General features: G+C 39.0%; 1 protein-coding gene across 1 annotated transcript; it reads left to right on the forward strand.

Moving 5' to 3' along the window:
* The first annotated feature begins 5,181 nt into the window (after window positions 1-5,181).
* Window positions 5,182-12,683, forward strand: LOC131229796 (metal transporter Nramp3.1-like). Its single transcript, XM_058225816.1, has 4 exons — window positions 5,182-5,778; window positions 6,550-6,686; window positions 6,793-7,445; window positions 11,917-12,683. The coding sequence occupies exons 1-4, from the start codon at window positions 5,234-5,236 to the stop codon at window positions 12,136-12,138; spliced, it is 1,557 nt and encodes a 518-aa protein (XP_058081799.1). The 5' UTR covers window positions 5,182-5,233; the 3' UTR covers window positions 12,139-12,683.
* Window positions 12,684-17,291: the final 4,608 nt, after the last annotated feature.

The following is a 17,291-nucleotide window of genomic DNA, read 5'->3' on the forward strand; positions in this document are numbered from 1 at the left end:
ATTAATAAAATTGACGTTGTTTAGTCTTCTTTTATTATTTATATATTTTCATTCTTATTCCCTTGAGAAATATTAAGTTACAAGTACTTCCTTAAGTCCGTAGACTCACGTCTATTGTCACGAGGTAAAAAAAATCATTCGAAAGGGCTAACCCCTACCATATCACAAATCGATGACTCATTTCATCAAATTGCTCATTTAACAACTACATATCAGTCCTAATAGGCATGCTAAAATGGTGTTGGTCTGGGATTCAGCCACATGGCACACATGTGAGATATGCAGGCGTGCCAGAACTAATTGGGTCCAATTCAAACTGAAACCACTGACTCCTAGCGTTGAGATAGAGTGGTGCTTGGTCAAGAGTGCGACTAGTGGTCTGTTCAACAACTTTCGAGTGTGATATTAGACGATTTACGAAGGTTCGGAATATTACTCCAATGAATTCTTTTCTACCTTGAGAATTAAGAACTTTTGAAGTACAATAATTGTGTGATTAGGCAGAAATAAGTCAAAAATAGATGCAAAAAAATGAAACTTTCTATTAAAGCGGGATCACCAACTTAGCTGAGAGAAGCGGAGTGCTTCGTAGAGTAACGTGTTGATGAGCAATGGTTGAGCAATGCCGAGATTATAACCTACTATCGACCTAACATACGAGTATAGGTGGACGATTCCTAAAGTTAAAGTCTTCTTTCATATCCGGCACGCAGGCATAGATGGAAGGAAATTACAGCTATTGGCTATCACTAAGTTAGTACAGCTTAAGGCAGTGACGGACTGAGCTAATCTTAGAAACTAAGGGTTCAATAGTTGCCGAGCGATGGAGAAAGCAAAGCTAAATATCATGGAGGATTGGATAAATAGTATTGCGATGGACTGATAGTTATTTGTATTTGGTTTAGTTGATTAGCCGTGAATCCTTCTCCTTGTGCTTTCTTCTACTATTTATAAACTCCATGAAATTGTGAGAATAATTGTTGCCTATGTAGCAATGTTGCATACCGCCAACTGTAAAGTAGAGGTTACCTTCACTTGGTCATGTTTTAGCCGTTTGTCAAATGCGTTCTTATCTCATCAATAGCCCTAATGGTTACAAACTCTTATATCCAAGTCACGTGCCCGGCACAACCGTCGGAAGATTTGCTTATCAATGAGTTATCTTCCATATATTTAGCATTACCATGAAGATATTATATGTGTCATGTGTCCATATATAGACCATTCATTTGAAATTGCTAGATTTTATCCATACAATTGGTTAAGCCTATTACTGTATAAAGCTAATATTAATGGAAATGTCATCTTGACTTTCATATATTTTGACCTTGTAACAATTATAGACCTAAATGGTGTCATACTCCAATAGGTAGGTTAGACATTTTCTCATCACAACTTTCAAGCATGTGGTAACATAATATGCCCTCCTGTGTAGAAGTTGCGGGTATTTTGTAACATGCTCTTCTTCCATGCATTTGAATCACACATGCACGCATTCTTAGGGTGATTAGTCAATTTCTTTTATCTTTCCATTGAATTGGGCTGCCACAATATTTGTATGCCTTACATGCATTTTATTTTATTTTTTATTTTTTTTTATAGACACACACCTCACATAAGTACTTGAGCCCATAACCTCAGTATTGAAATGCACTGTTTGAGCCATGCGCTGAACGTTATATACATTGTATAAATGTCATGGCTTCCATGTAAGATAGGGTCTATGATTTGGACATACATGTTGTGTACTCTATACACTAAAGCATTGATAGCGTTGGCACTCAGCTTGTTTTCTGTTACGTGTAATGTGTGCAGGCTTGCCAAAATCGATATAGCGGATTAATACAAATTAATCAACTTTGATCCGAAGTGCTGAAATAAGTAATGCGTCCAATATTAACGTATATGACTTGATTCCGAGAAGATTGGTTGCATATTCAGCCACTTGTAGAATTTTGTAATGATCAAGCAATAATTAGAGGGTGAGATTTTTCCTCCGAAAGTGAATTGCGCTTTGCTAATCATGAGAAAAGACTTTTTAGTATACTACTACAAATAAATATAAGGAAAAACTTACAATCGATCATTAGAAGCGACTGCAAGAACGCATCTTTTGAATGAACTGCTTGATATTGGATAAAAAACAAATCTAGCGTAAGAGTATAGATTTGAATTACAACTAAATTATAGATAAGAATTACCGTTATTGGATTATTGTTACTCTAAGGATAAGGTAAGATAAAAAGATAAATTTGTTTTGATTTGATTATGTGTTGGATTTCTTGATATGTTGATTTCTTCTGTAATTTATAGATCTCATGCTGCTCTCCATATTTCGTTCCTTCAATCCAATGGTTATGACAACTGAAGAGTCACCACATCAACCATTTAGATCCTTTCTTCATTTCGTGATATATTTCCCTCTCACCGTTCCTATTTTACTTGACCACCTTTTTGCTTCCGAGTGCCTCTCAATTGCTCGGTCCGCTTCTAGAAACCTCTCAACCACATCTTTCTTCTCGGCCACACCTTGCTTGATGCTTATTGACAACTTGGTTTCCTTTTAAATATCTGTCGGCCATGCCTTCTGTATATATATCGGCCACTTGGTTTGCTTTTAAAAACTCATCCTAATAGTTGTGATTATGAAAAAGTAAATAAATAAAATTGAGATATCTTTAAAAATCTTTAGTATGCTTTATCTCTTTTATATTACACATGTATAGCACATGTCTATTTTTAATCGACTACTTCAACATTGGTAGCAGATGATAGTTGCTATCCATGCATTAAACATAACGTGTATTTTTAGAAATTACCTGAGGCCCACGTGTTCAGTGTCCAGGTGCACTTTGAACGTTCCGTAGATAGTAGTGAGTTTTGTCCTCCATGCCTTTAATGTTATTTGTTTATCTTTGATGACGAACATTTTATTTTTGTTTGTTTTATGCTATTTTGGTACTTACACATTAATTACATCATGTAAGGTTATTAGATACTCTGATAGTATGACACTTAATATACAGGCTCTTCCAAATGATAAACATGGTATATATCAGTTTAAATTAAATAAAAAAATTTATGGAACCATTATTACTAAGTTACAAAATAAAAAATAAAATAAAATCAGATCAGATGACACAATCCCGTATTTGGGCTTGCGTCTAACCTCAACCCAGCTCGACCGACTCGCACGAGCCGCACCCATATCTCATGCCAACATGAGCAAGTGCGGGTTCAAATAACTTGGTGGTCATGCATACTATCAAATCAAAACTCTTTGTTTTTGAACGGTTCCAAATCAAGTCTACTTTTAACAGTCGCGTGTTAACACGAGCCACCACGACAGCAACACAAGGTAGCTCGTGGCCCACTTGAAACCGGACGCGGATTGCGTGGATTGCGTACTACCCCCGCCCGTCCCTAGCTCCGAACGGGCAGTTCTGTGGGCGGCCCCACCGTAATGTATCTGTACATCCAAACCGTCTACCCCTTTTCTCAAATTATTTTAAGCATCAAAACAAAAATGAGGCAGATACAACAATCAAATGGACCACACCATAGATGACTCTTGCATCTAATGCAACTGACATTTAATGCTTTGTGCATTTTAATGCAACCAAGTTTATTATTTGGTATGATCCACTTAATCGTTGGATATGCCTTATTTTTGGGTTCATGCCTTAAAATAATATAAGAAAAGAGATTGACGGTTTGGATGTACGGATACATCACGGTGGGCCCGCATACAGACCTGCCCGTTCGGAGCTAGGGACGGGCGGGGGTAGTACGCAATCCGCGTCCAAACAGTAAAAGATAAGATCCCCAAGCTCTATAGGCTGTAACACGCCACCTATCTCTCTTTCCTTTCCTTCCCACGCTCTGTAGCCTTTAACACGCCACCTCCGCACGCCACGTCACCCCAAAAACAGTGAAAGATAATATCCCCAAGATGATACCGTAAATTCGGTAGAACCGAAATATAGTAGGTCTATCTTTTCGTAGTACAATTGGCACTGTGATCTCTAAATCTGGACCGTTCAAATAGTGGAAATCATTACTGATAGTCCTAGACACTGTATTTCTTCTCCTTCATGGACTTAATTTTAACCTTTGGAAAGTTTTTTTTTAGTACCATCACGTCAAATGCTACTGTGCAGATGGATAAGATCATATGATCTACGTGTATATTGAATCGCTTACAATATAGTTTAGGGGCCACAGGATGAAGGGTCCTGATTGATGCATCAACCTGTCGCGTGTAGATCAGAAGGATGGCTCTTTCATATCCTGGTTCTTTCCGGCTCTACGGTATTATTCCCCTGAAATCCTGCACTCACATAGAATTCGGTACCTCTGCCGCGACTCAGGTCCAGCATATGTCGCCGCCACTGGGACCCACAAAATAAGTGGTCCAATGATCAGAACCGTGCATATTATGCAATATAAGGTATACGCTCCATCCTCAGAAATTTAGGTTGAACAGGTGGTTGTGACCGTCAATATTTGTAGATGAATTTAGAACAATGAAATAAGATTTCCGACGGCTGTAATTCAACTCTGAAAATAAAATATTAGGATCATCAATAAAGATCAACTTTATGTGAATAAATTATTAGGGAGAAATCCGCTCCGTCCATTGGTTTCTCAACCTCACAATAGCCTAGCGCTCCAAAAATCACGTAGATTCAAAATTCATGTGACCCATGGAATGAGAATGGAAATGTCAACCGTTGAAAACTTTAAGCAGCCCATCATGATGCTTATATGCCATCCAAACCGTTCATAATGTTATTCACACTGGGATAGACTGTAGGCACAAATATCATCCTAATTCAAAACTTCTGTTGCCCTCACAAAGTTTCCAATAATAGCTGTTCAATCCACGCTGTTCCCGTGGTGCGGTCCATATGAGTTTTGATCAGCTTGACTTTTGGAACCCTGTCTATTTTGAGGTTGGGAAGCTAATGGACGGAGTGGATTCTCACGGGCATCTCTGTGGGTCCCACATAGCTTCCGACAAAAGTAACTTCGTGTGACCGAGGGCACAGCCGCACAGGCAATTCTCGTCCGCTCAAACTATCGTATTGTCGTGGAACGTGGCCCAGTGGCAGTGGGTGACGATAGACGCTGGATTCTCAGTCGCGACAGAGGAAAAACGAACTCCACTTTATAAAAAACCCCCGACCCGCTCGCTTCTAACATACGCGCCGCGTAAGCGCACCTACGCTTCATGGCGCCTGCAAATCAACCAGAGCAAGAGAGCTTACTCCCCAACAGAAGCCTCGAAAGCGAAGGAGAAGACAATGAAGAAACGGCCTACAGTTCAAGCGAGAAGATCTTGATCGTCGGAATCGACGAGGACGGTGGAGATTCGTCTGTAGTCCCACCCTTCTCATGGAGAAAGCTCTGGCTATTTACCGGCCCCGGATTCCTCATGAGCATTGCGTTCCTCGATCCTGGAAATCTGGAAGGCGATCTCCAGGCCGGCGCGATCGCCGGCTACACGTTGCTGTGGCTCTTGATGTGGTCCACGATCGCCGGGCTCATGATCCAGATCCTCTCGGCCCGGCTCGGCGTCGCGACGGGTCGGCACTTGGCGGAGCTTTGTCGGGAGGAGTATCCGGCGTGGGCCCGGTACGTGCTCTGGATTATGGCTGAGCTGGCACTGATCGGGGCCGATATCCAGGAAGTGATCGGGAGCGCGATCGCGATCAAGATCCTGAGCAATGGAGCGCTGCCGCTGTGGGCCGGCGTCGTCATAACGGCCTTGGATTGGTACCTTTTTCTTGAATTTTGGTGGAATTATAAAGATTTTAGCTTCTTTTTTTTTTTTCTCTCTTACTTCTTGGAGTATTTTAATAGTCTGCTGAACTACTGTAAATCGTAGTCTGAATTCCCTCTACCGTCCATTACGGCCACGATCGACGGTTGGAGTTGTACATCTGATAGAGGCTGCTGGATGGCCCAGTGTGAAAACTTGCATAGGTGGCTATTTCGTTTCAACCGTTCATTTGCGAGCGATGGTGCTGCCTTGCTGTCTTTGTGTTTATCCGATCAGTGAGATTTTTGCACTACGGGCTGTCCACTGTCCATGATGCGGCCACTGGATCAACGGTTTTAATCATCCTGCCCTTTTAGGCCACGTTTTATGAAAAATAGTTTGATAGTCTGACATAGTGATGGACAATACGCAGGCACTTGGAAATTGCTCACGTGGCATACAAATAACTCAAACTAAATGGGCACTAGTTTAGATGTATCATGAACAAAAAAATTACTCTTATTTGGTTATTGAAATTTTAGATTGCTGTTGTACATTTATTGGATGGTTATAAATAAAAAAGATCCAATGGTTCCATGAATCAGTGGTTAGGATTATTCACCCAACCTGATTTTTAGGTTCTGCAATTTAGCTGGTTTAATTTGGCTAAGTGCCTGCATATCAAGTGTCATTTGCAGCTGGAATATCAAATAACTGCCAATTTTTAGTCTGATCTCCCATTTATTTATTTATTGGGCTGTTGGTTTTTTATCTGTTTTGAGCAGTTTCATCTTCCTATTTCTTGAGAACTATGGTGTGAGGAAATTGGAAGCTGTTTTTGCAGTTCTAATTGCAATAATGGCAGTCTCATTCGCATGGATGTTTGGTGAAGCCAAACCCAGTGGCAAGGAACTTCTAATAGGTAGGTAGATAGACTTTTCAATTCTCCACCATTTGGCTCTTTTTTTTAAAAAAAAATTTTAATGGATTTGTAGAGAAGTACAGCTGAATGGGTTTTCTTCAATCAGGTGTTTTAGTTCCAAAACTCAGCTCTAGAACCATACGGCAAGCGGTTGGTGTTGTGGGTTGCATTATTATGCCGCACAACGTTTTCTTGCATTCTGCTCTCGTGCAGTCAAGAAAGATAGATACTAATAAAAAAGGCCGGGTACAAGAGGCCCTCAATTACTATTCGATTGAGTCCGCCATTGCCCTCCTCATCTCTTTCATGATCAATATGTTTGTAACGACTGTTTTCGCGAAAGGCTTTTATGGTACAGAGGTAGCTGATAGCTTAGGGCTTGGAAATGCCGGGCAGTACCTTGAAGAGAAGTATGGGGGAGGTCTCTTCCCAATTCTTTATATTTGGGGAATTGGGTTGTTAGCAGCTGGGCAGAGTAGTACAATTACCGGGACATACGCGGGGCAATTTATCATGGGTGGTTTTCTCAATCTCCGGTTGAAGAAATGGATAAGGGCATTAATTACAAGAAGTTTTGCAATCGTGCCGACTATAATTGTAGCACTTGTTTTCGACACTTCAGATGCTGCACTGGATGTATTGAATGAGTGGCTTAATGTGCTTCAATCGGTTCAGATCCCATTTGCGCTTATTCCGCTCCTTTGTTTGGTCTCCAAGGAGCAAGTTGTTGGCGTTTTTAAGATTGGAACTGCACTCAAAGTAAGTGGCAATGTCTCCTTGACTGCACTTTGATTATGCTTTTTAGTTCCTGTACTTGCATATGTATATAGTATATTATCTCATAATTAATTGTCTTTGCTTAATTTTCAACACATTCTGATGTAGGTTGCTCATTTCATTTTATTTCAATAACCAAGAATGAATGTATATTGATTTTTTAAAAAAGGTAACACTACCGGGGATTGAACCCTGGATCACTCACACACACTACATTGTCTCTACTTGATGAGATTATTACCTTCCAAAAAAAAAAAAAAAAACCCCGTTATTCTCAACAAACTGCCAAGGAACTTCTCAGGATACAGCTCGCATGACTCAAACAATCTGCTTACAAAGAATAACAGTTCGAACACTCATGATAAACTAATTTGAAAACATATTATATAGTATGTGTTGAAATTGAGCAGCTAGGTTAGATTAGTCTTTGCAGCTCTCTGACTTGTTTCTCATTGTCATGAAAAACAGAGACTTACTGAACTCTTCTCTTCAGTTCAACAGGAACCATGTCTAGGATACATTTACAATATTTTCTCTTGGTATATGCAGTAATACATGTGGAAACACTTTTAGGCATGCTAGCTCCAAGCATATTAAAATAGCATTTTCCCTTAGTAGAGGATTGTTAGCTGGTTCTTTGATTAAAGAGAGAAAGAAAAAAGAAACATCCATTATTCATGATCTTCTCTATACCGAGTCATGAGACACATTCTTTTCTTTCTTTCTTTCTTTTCTTTTATTCAAGAATAACGTGATGGTTATTTATTCTTTTCTAGTTGCTTTTATTTTTCCTATGAAGTCTATATTTTCTTGAACATGTTTTGGAAAAGTAAATGGTTGTCGTATGTTTATCAAAAAGAAGAAGAAGAAAGAAATAGTTGTGATATGTACCTTGTAGGACCATCTGTGGCAAATCAATTTTGTAAGAAAAGGTGATGATATGAGCAACATGTAGTTTGATGATGACATCACTGGTGTTCAAAATCATGAGTATATGGTGCTGTCTGCAACTAAAGGATTCTTTTACCATCCAGGTTGAAAGAAGTAATGCATAGGTATGACAGCACCTAAAAAGCATATCATAGTTCAAAAACCCGAAAAGTCGACTCAACTCTATGTTCAGCCAAGTCGGTCAACTTGAAGACTCGACCTGACTCAACTCAATATTTAATTATTGTAATATTGAAAATATTCGGAATGTAAATTGATATTTAAGATAGTTAAATTTAGTATAAGTAATGTAGAACGTAACTCAAATCAACAACTACACACACCTCACTGGTTAAGGGTATTCCTTCCTTTGCTTGTGGCAAATCCCATTCCCCACCTTAATTTTTTTAAAAAATAAAATATACACCCAAGAGGTGAGTGACTTGGTTCAAGTCACTCTGAGTCGCGTCGACTAAGCCATTGAGTCGAGTCAACAAGCCTCTCCGAGTCCAGGCAGAGTTGGTCCTAGTACTGAGTTTCCCAATTCCCAGCAACTCTACTCAAAATCTAGCTGAGTCAAGTTGACTCAGCAGAGTTTCAAGTCGAGTTAGCAAGTTTTGGAACTATGAAGTTTGGTAGTGGAACGCCATCAACAAGATATTTTTGAGAGCCGTGTTCTTTCTACATGTTCTTTCATGAGTTATGATGCTGGTAATCTTATTCACTATAAGATATCCCTAGGAAACCACAAAACCGAGAAAAATGGGTGTCGGATGTTTGTGTCCCTGGTTATTGCCTTGTACGAGGATTTCCTAACCAGATGTGGATATCTTGATTGAAGTACCAGAAATGTTAGGGATTGATTGAGTACACTACCATAAAACTTGTATATGACTGACATGTTTACATTCCATTTGAAGTTGAGTCACCCACCAACATACATTAAAGGCCTGTTTGGTTTGATGTAATTACATGTATTTTCATGTAATTTCTCTCAATTCAGCATTAAATGCATACATCAAACAACATCACATGTGTTTAAAGTGAAGAGGAGTTGCCCCGGATCAAATTTCATGATAATTTGAAGCAAAAGCTTGGTGGGCCCCACCATGATATGTGTTATATCCACTCCATCCATTCATTAGTACAGATCATTTTAGGGCATGGGCCAAAAAATGAGACAGATTCAAAGATCAAGTGGACCACACTACATAAAATACTGGAGATTGAACGGTAACCATTTAAATTTTCTTCCTATAGTGTGGTCCACTTGAGCTTTGGATCTGTCTCATTTTTGGAGGCATACCCTAGAATGATCTGACCAAATGAATGGATGGTGTGGAAAAAACATATACATCATGGTGGGACCCACAGAGTCCATATCGTTTTCCGTACCTAAAAGTTGCTGCTGTCAATGTCATACGGCATCCCTTCCATCACAAATTCCTGTAATATGTAATTAATGCTTTAAAAAGTGTAAAATACACTACAAATACCCTGAAATACATCCCAACCAAACAAGCCATAACATTTATCTAGTGGAAAATAATCTGGATACGAAACTAGAATCAAGTGGCCTCTTGGAGGAGCTAATGCCATTACAAAATCCATCCATTTGGCAATGGTGCTTTTATAAAAAAAAAAAGGTAAGATAGGAGTGCAAGTAGGCGAGTTAATTTAGCTGAAGATCAGAACAATAAGCACGTTTCATTTCCCAATATTAAATACCTAAATAATAGGTTAATTTGCCATATGGAAGTAGTGGAATATGCATCTGTATCTCATTAAATATCCTCTTTGACAAGTTCCCTGATAATCCCCAGGGATGGTGATTGATATGAACTATACACTTATTAAAATCAAAGGTGGAAGAGCTTAAGTAAACTATACACTTATTAAAATCAAAGGTGGAAGAGCTTAAGTAAACTATACACTTATTAAAATCAAAGGTGGAAGAGCTTAAGTAAACTATACACTTATTAAATATGTATCTGTATCTCATTAAATATCCTCTTTGACAAGTTCCCTGATAATCCCAGGGATGGTGATTGATATGAACTATACACTTATTAAAATCAAAGGTGGAAGAGCTTTAACTGTTTTTGAAATGGACTTTTGTCCATTTGGTGTTGTAGCACCATGGGTCACTTTGGTTCTCAAGACATTTCTTCAGTTTGGCTGCAAACTAACAAAGGAAGAAGTGTCTGAAGTAATTTGTTAATTTTCACTGTTGCTTTTGGCTAATGGTTTGATTGATGGTACTTGGATGCTGACATTGTCTAGAATGGAAGGGATATATTTTAACTTTTATTTGGACCCTCTATGGATGAATTATCTAACGATTGCTTCGCACAAGCTCAATGACGGGTTGCCTAACTTGAAAACAACCTTCCTTCACCCAGTCTTGGGACCTGCTGGGGCATTGCTTCCTAGGATTGGTGAAACAGGATTCATAAAGCCAACCCCAAGGAGCTGGGAAAAGGATTTGCAAATCTGCAAAGCCAATCCCAAATAGCTGGGACAAGGCTACCTGGGATTGGTGAAATGGATTCAGAGATCTGACCACAAATATCTAGGACAAAAAGGTCACTGCTGCTGATGTGACATTGACAATGCATTTCCTTGTCCAGCAAGTGGTTATATGCCTCAAAAGCAAAGGAAAGCTAGAGATCCTCTGATATATACTCTTGCTGAATGAATGTGCTTCTTTCCATGAGCGCAATATAAGCATAATCTGCTCGTTTGTTAAGTAGTTGTGCCATTTGCACAGCTCACATGTAGGTAAACTCTGTTCTAAAGGTCATCTTTGTGGCCCTTCAGAAAAAATAAAAAATAATAATCTTTGATCATTTCCAGATATCAGTTGATACATAGACATTATTTAACAGAGGATCAGTATAGTTGCCCATAGGACCACCTGCAATTGTAGTCCCTAAGATCCACCACCATGGTGTGTAGATAGGGTCCATAGTTGGTGATTGGAACCAGTCATCTGTTGGGTGCTCTTGTGGCTGGACCAACATGCAAGGAAAGTATTATCCAGCAGATGATCCTTCCCATCCAAGGACTTGCTGCTTATGAACCCTTGGCCTTCTCAGTGTTAACCATTCAGTTGCAGGCCACTTCACAGCCCACCAGATCATCCAATGTGTGATATTAACATGTGCAATCAAGGTGAGGTCTGTGGGAAGAATGATTTCCATGTGGAACCTATATTTGGTAACAAATGGTCCTGCGGGCTAGCAATCTTTTCACTGTTTAGAATACAGAAGAGTTGTAGCACTCAAGCTGGAACATCTCTCACAATGTTATATAATTATAAAAAAATCTCACATTGTTAGATGAATGCAGAGCAGATAGGTGATTCATCATAGGAAACTGGTCAAACTCTCTTGGTGTAAGTTTTCCCTTGGTGCAAGTGTTCCCAAGTTACATCTACCTTTAGTGTGTGTCACATGTGCGACATGTGCTTGTGTTACAAATATAGATGCTCTCTCATACATTTTATGGTTTTGTGGTGCAGACGGTGTCGTGGATTGTGACTGTGCTGTTGATAGCGATCAATGGCTATCTTTTGGTGGACTTCTTCTCTTCTGAAGTAAGTGGCCCATGGTTTGGTTCGGTTGTATGTGTGGCCACAGCAGCATATGTAGTGTTTATCATATATCTCATTTCACGAGGGAGTGTTCTTTCCACTTGGCTTGGCCGAGCACTACCAAAGAAGATCACCAACTGCAGAAACTGAACAGTCGTATTCTTCATCTAACTCCCTTGTTTGCTCCAAACGATTGGGATCATGTTGTAACATCAGGATGTCAAACGATGAGTGGGTGAAGCAATTGCTGTCCTACAGTCTGATTATTTCAGCTACACATCTCTCTTGCTCTCCTGCAGTTGGGTTATATAAGGCTTGGCTTACCCCTGAGCCCCATCTCAAGAGGGGGAATTGTTGTTGTATGGTTGGACTTGATGTTCTCTCTTCCTTGCAAAGGATCGATCTTGTGATCACATGGCTGTGAACTGAAGACACTTGTGACTGCCTTTTATGTAAAAGATTGTAATTTGGAAGGCAGTGTTTGGGCGTCCCTGTATGTTATGCCAAAAGTATGTCTGATGGTCATACGACATACAGCGATCATCATGGATCCCCTTAGATGAAGGTAGTGATGTATTGCACTGACTGTGGAACTGTTGGGGCCATGATTCTCAGTTGTCAAGTAAGTTATAACATTGTTTATGTTCAGCTTTCTTCTTAGTTTAAAATGCCAATTGATGATGAGCATTTGCATCTTCTTCTTTTTTCTTTTTTTTTTTTTCTTTCTTTCTTTTTTTTCTTTTTCCTCAGTTGACGTTGGGGAGTGGGAATGGTCTTTGCTATGCTTTTAGGCATCAGATTATGTAATCAAATGCTTGCTGCAGCTAAGCAAAGCAAGGGCCCACCCTAGCTTAGGTGGACCAATTTGATCCTATGCTTGCTTATGCACTTAGATAAGTCTTTTTTGAGAAACCACTTTGATCCTTGGTCGATTAGGTGAGCCACCATGTTAGGAAAACAAGCTGACGGATAAGATAAGAAACACTTGGCCAGTGTTTTATTTAATTATTTATTTAAATAGCCATCTGCCTGCTTAGTTGCTTTGTAAGCCATAGCTCATCCTACCCATGCACCAGCCTTTTTTTTTTTGGGCCTGCACATTCGTGCCACATCAACACATAAGGTGGCATGTCTAATTCTAACCTTTCACTCAGTGGCATCAAATGAATGGCTAAGATGAAAACTGTCAACAATCTATGTCCAGATCGGCAGCTCTTATGTGATTTTCAGGCTACACTATCTAAATGTGTCCATTTGTCATGAATATACAGCTTTGATTGCTTCAATGTCCATGTCTAGAATGCATGGGTGGATCCGAAAACTCTTTTCAAGTACACAACTGTTGGGAACTTGGGGTGGGGATGCCCCATCAATTCCTTTGACGTGCATCACCAGGATAAAGGGACCCACCGAAAATTAAACTATTCTAAATCTTGAGTGGTTGCACCACGTGAATTTAGAGGTCCATTAATGATTTTATTTAATCTCTCCTTTTCTTTTTGGTAAATAATCTATTCCATTTAATCTCTCTGGCCGAATCCTTTGCAACATCGTTTTGCATGTTTGTGGGGTCCACCATGTTCCACGTGTAAAATCTACCTGGTTTACCAAGTTGTATCTTCGATATTAGTAGGCCTTGATACTAAAAATTAGTTAGATGGACAGCTCAGGAAGGACCACATCACACATGTAACAAGGGAGATTGGATGCCAACCATAGGTTTTGAGTACAATGGACACAGTGGATTCACATATCCAACATGTGGATCCCATATAGCTTGGGTATTTTACACCATTTATGTATAAACCCAAAGCCTTAGGTTTGGATGATCACATGGGCTAGCCCTTTACTTGCTCATGAATATTCACCTATCTTACGTATGCATGTGTGCGGTCATTCACAAGCATCCACTTGCTCATGCATATACAGGTAACAGAATGTGGTGCCTTTTGCTCGGAAATGTACTTTTCATGGGTTAAAATGACCAAAATGCTTTCATTTATTTATTTTCTATCTTAAAGTGTAAATTTGAAAATTGGGAGCCCATGTGATGTGTTTAACATCCAACCCATCCATCAAATTCACTCCACCTTGATTATATGAAGCGATTGAAAATTAGGCCCACCAATTGTTTGCACCTATGTTAGGCGCTCCGTTCTGATCAATGAGATGTTGCATGTGTCGGCATCACGTGCTAGATGATGGGTGAAAATCTCACTTATGCCAAATCAAATGGGCACAAGAGACGTCATGTGACAGCCGTGCCATGTGTGGCGCGGATCGACTTCAAGAGGAGTTAGAAACATGCATGTGAGAGAGGGAGAGAGAGTACTAAATGTTAGAGTTGTATCAACAGTACTATATGTAAAAGCAAAATTTTTTATTAAAGAAAGTCTCTCTATCTTAGCATTAAATGTTAGAATTTCATCAAATGAGATCTCTATCTAGTAGTAAATGCTAGAGCCTTGCCAAAAGCAACTATCTACTGATGCCGAAGCCAAATGACCTAACAATCACAACCACTTTCTAATGAGGGGGTCCAGAGATGTAAGGACTTTGGCTGATACATGTGAGATATATATCTTGTGCATACAGCCGTACATGATAGGTTACTCTAATATAGGAGAATCAAGGAGATTTCTATATATGATCGTCCAAATCATTCACAATGTTGAAGACTACACAAGGGCACCATCTCCCAGGAGCCTATAAAAGCAATGATCAATGAAGAGCTCCAAGCTGAACCCTAAATTCAAGCTATGCTTATAACTACACTAAATATTGGCCAATATTCCTACAACGATGCCAAATAATCTATCTACGGTAATATAATAGAGCCCCACACTAAACATATTTATCTATCTTTCATTTATCTTTCCTTAGTTTAGTTTAAGTAGCTGCTGCATAGCAGCTCTCACTACAGTACCTTAGGAGTATGACTAGATATCCCTAACCTTAAGTTGTAGGATTATGATCAATTGAGTTCCGATTTAGTTGTTCATATAAACTTGGTCACGTCCTATTGACCACCCACCTTGATCGCCTGTTTCAATAAACAAGTCAAGTATTTATCATAGTTTAGTTTGCTTTCGTTTATTTATCTAGTTGATTGACATCTTGTTGATTATAATAGATTACATATATTATATCAATAAAGTCGACATTTTTTTTTGGGTTAACTTGTTAGTACACAAGCATTTTAGTACAAGTCAACATTTATTTAACCTTATTCCATTTATTTGTACATTCTTATTTATTTGAGAGGCATACATATATGAAGAATGGTGAAAGAAAAAGTCTTTAAGGTCGTAGACTCACATCTACTGTCACAAGGCAAAAAAAAAAAAAAAAAAACACTCATTTGAAAGAGCTAACCCCTACGCTTTTACAAATCACCTGAATGGAGAGCAAACTAACAATCGAGAGGATAATTGGATTTCGGTCCAGTCTCCAATCCAACCATATCAGTGCAAGGGACACTAACAATTCAATCATAATCTCTTAACCAAGCAGACTTTGGCATGCCTGAGCATCCTACTTGCACACAATCAACCAATCCAGGTCCTCAATAACATTTATGGCCTAGTTTAATTGAATGGGAAGCAACACCAATCATCATGATTGAATGCATCTGTTAGATGGCTTGAATGTCATACACGAACCATGTGGGCCCCACAATTTTTCCGCACCTATTACTTTTTGGAGAAAAATAAACAAGACATTTTGGTTATTTCAACCCTAAAAAAGTACCCTATGGTAATATAAGTTTATGAAGGCATTGCTTAGTAAAATCAGAATTTTTGAGAAATTTTATTACAAAAGTCCAAACTAATAAATAACATTGTATACACACTTTAATCAACAACACAACTGTGGGCAAAACTCTTTATAAGCTAACTGATAAATTGGAAGATGCCTTACAAGTTCAAGCCAAAATTTTGTCAATGCAAGCACTGATGAAAATTGAAGTTGAGGAAAAGAAAACTAGATTGAGTTCGCAACAAGCATCATCGCATCTATCAGACTCAAGGGGCAGGTTAAAATTTCACATGCGATGGCCCAAAGTTCTTCCAGGGGGCACCTTCCGACTCACCAACATGAAGGTAGAGGATCTTCCAAATCCAATCAATGCTAACAATGTGAAGGAATTTCAAAGGTAAGCTTATTTAACCATGTCAATTGTTACATTAGCAAACTTGAAGTCAAGTGACCAAAAGCTGGTCATCCTGAGAATCACCTCCCCCATTCTATTCCCTAAATAAATACTTCAACAAGAAGGATTGGGAAAAAAAAAAGAGTAGGAGAAAAAGAAAATGAAAGGAAAAAGAGTACAGGACAAAATAAGAGCATGAAGTCCAAGATAATTTTAAAAAAAAGGGGAAAAAGGAAAAGAAAAATAGAAAGAATAAAAAATCAAACAAAAAAAAAAAAGAAGAAGCACAATACACATCTCAATCCTCCTCCCCTCAAGTTGACTTCAGTTTGAGTTAACAACTTTGCTATCCTGACTTAAGACAGGACTGAAAAAGCAAACCAATTGAACGGCAAGGATGGAAATCTAAGCCTCAACAACTATAGAAATCAAAGAAAAATCAGAAGAATAAAAGTGTGCCTAAGAAAAATGGGTGAAGTGAAAATACAAAAGGGCATTTCGAGTAAAATTAGCAGGCACGCAACAGACTTGGTGAAAACTCGAAAGGGTGCCAAGGATAAAAACAACACAACTGCTAAGAGGCAAGTAAGATCAAACACCCGGGACGCGGTGAAAACCTAAAAGGGCTCCACGGGCAAAAATTACGGGCAAGCCGGACACGATGAAACCCTGAGAGGGCGCTGCGAGTAATAATGGCTAAAGAAAAGAAAAGAAAAAAGAGAAAGAAAGCAGCTTCATAAAGGGTCCGAATAACACGAAGATTCAACTGATACAAGGATAATAGCAATGAGTTAGGAATTATTTTAACCCATACCATCACACACTACCTTATAAGATCGGGACCTTTGGTGAAAGATTCAAAAAAGGGGCATGGCATCTGGCTAAGTCAAGAATTTTGATTCCCGCAGGCATAGTGAGTCCAAACCAAACATAGACAAACAAGCACTTTGCACAAATTTTCATGTCTTATTTCATGCATGATTTATGAAAGACCAAAAACATATATATAGTTTTTTTCATCCATACACATGCAAAGAATAAATAAATTCACGTAAGGCTTCCAAAACAAACATCCTCCAATCCTTCGATCAACTCGCAGGGTCCTCCAATTTGCTAAAGTATTTCTCTCCGGAAGGTAAGTATTCCTCTC

This window comes from Magnolia sinica, chromosome 16, assembly GCF_029962835.1.
Source record: "Magnolia sinica isolate HGM2019 chromosome 16, MsV1, whole genome shotgun sequence".
Classification (NCBI taxonomy): domain Eukaryota; kingdom Viridiplantae; phylum Streptophyta; class Magnoliopsida; order Magnoliales; family Magnoliaceae; genus Magnolia; species Magnolia sinica.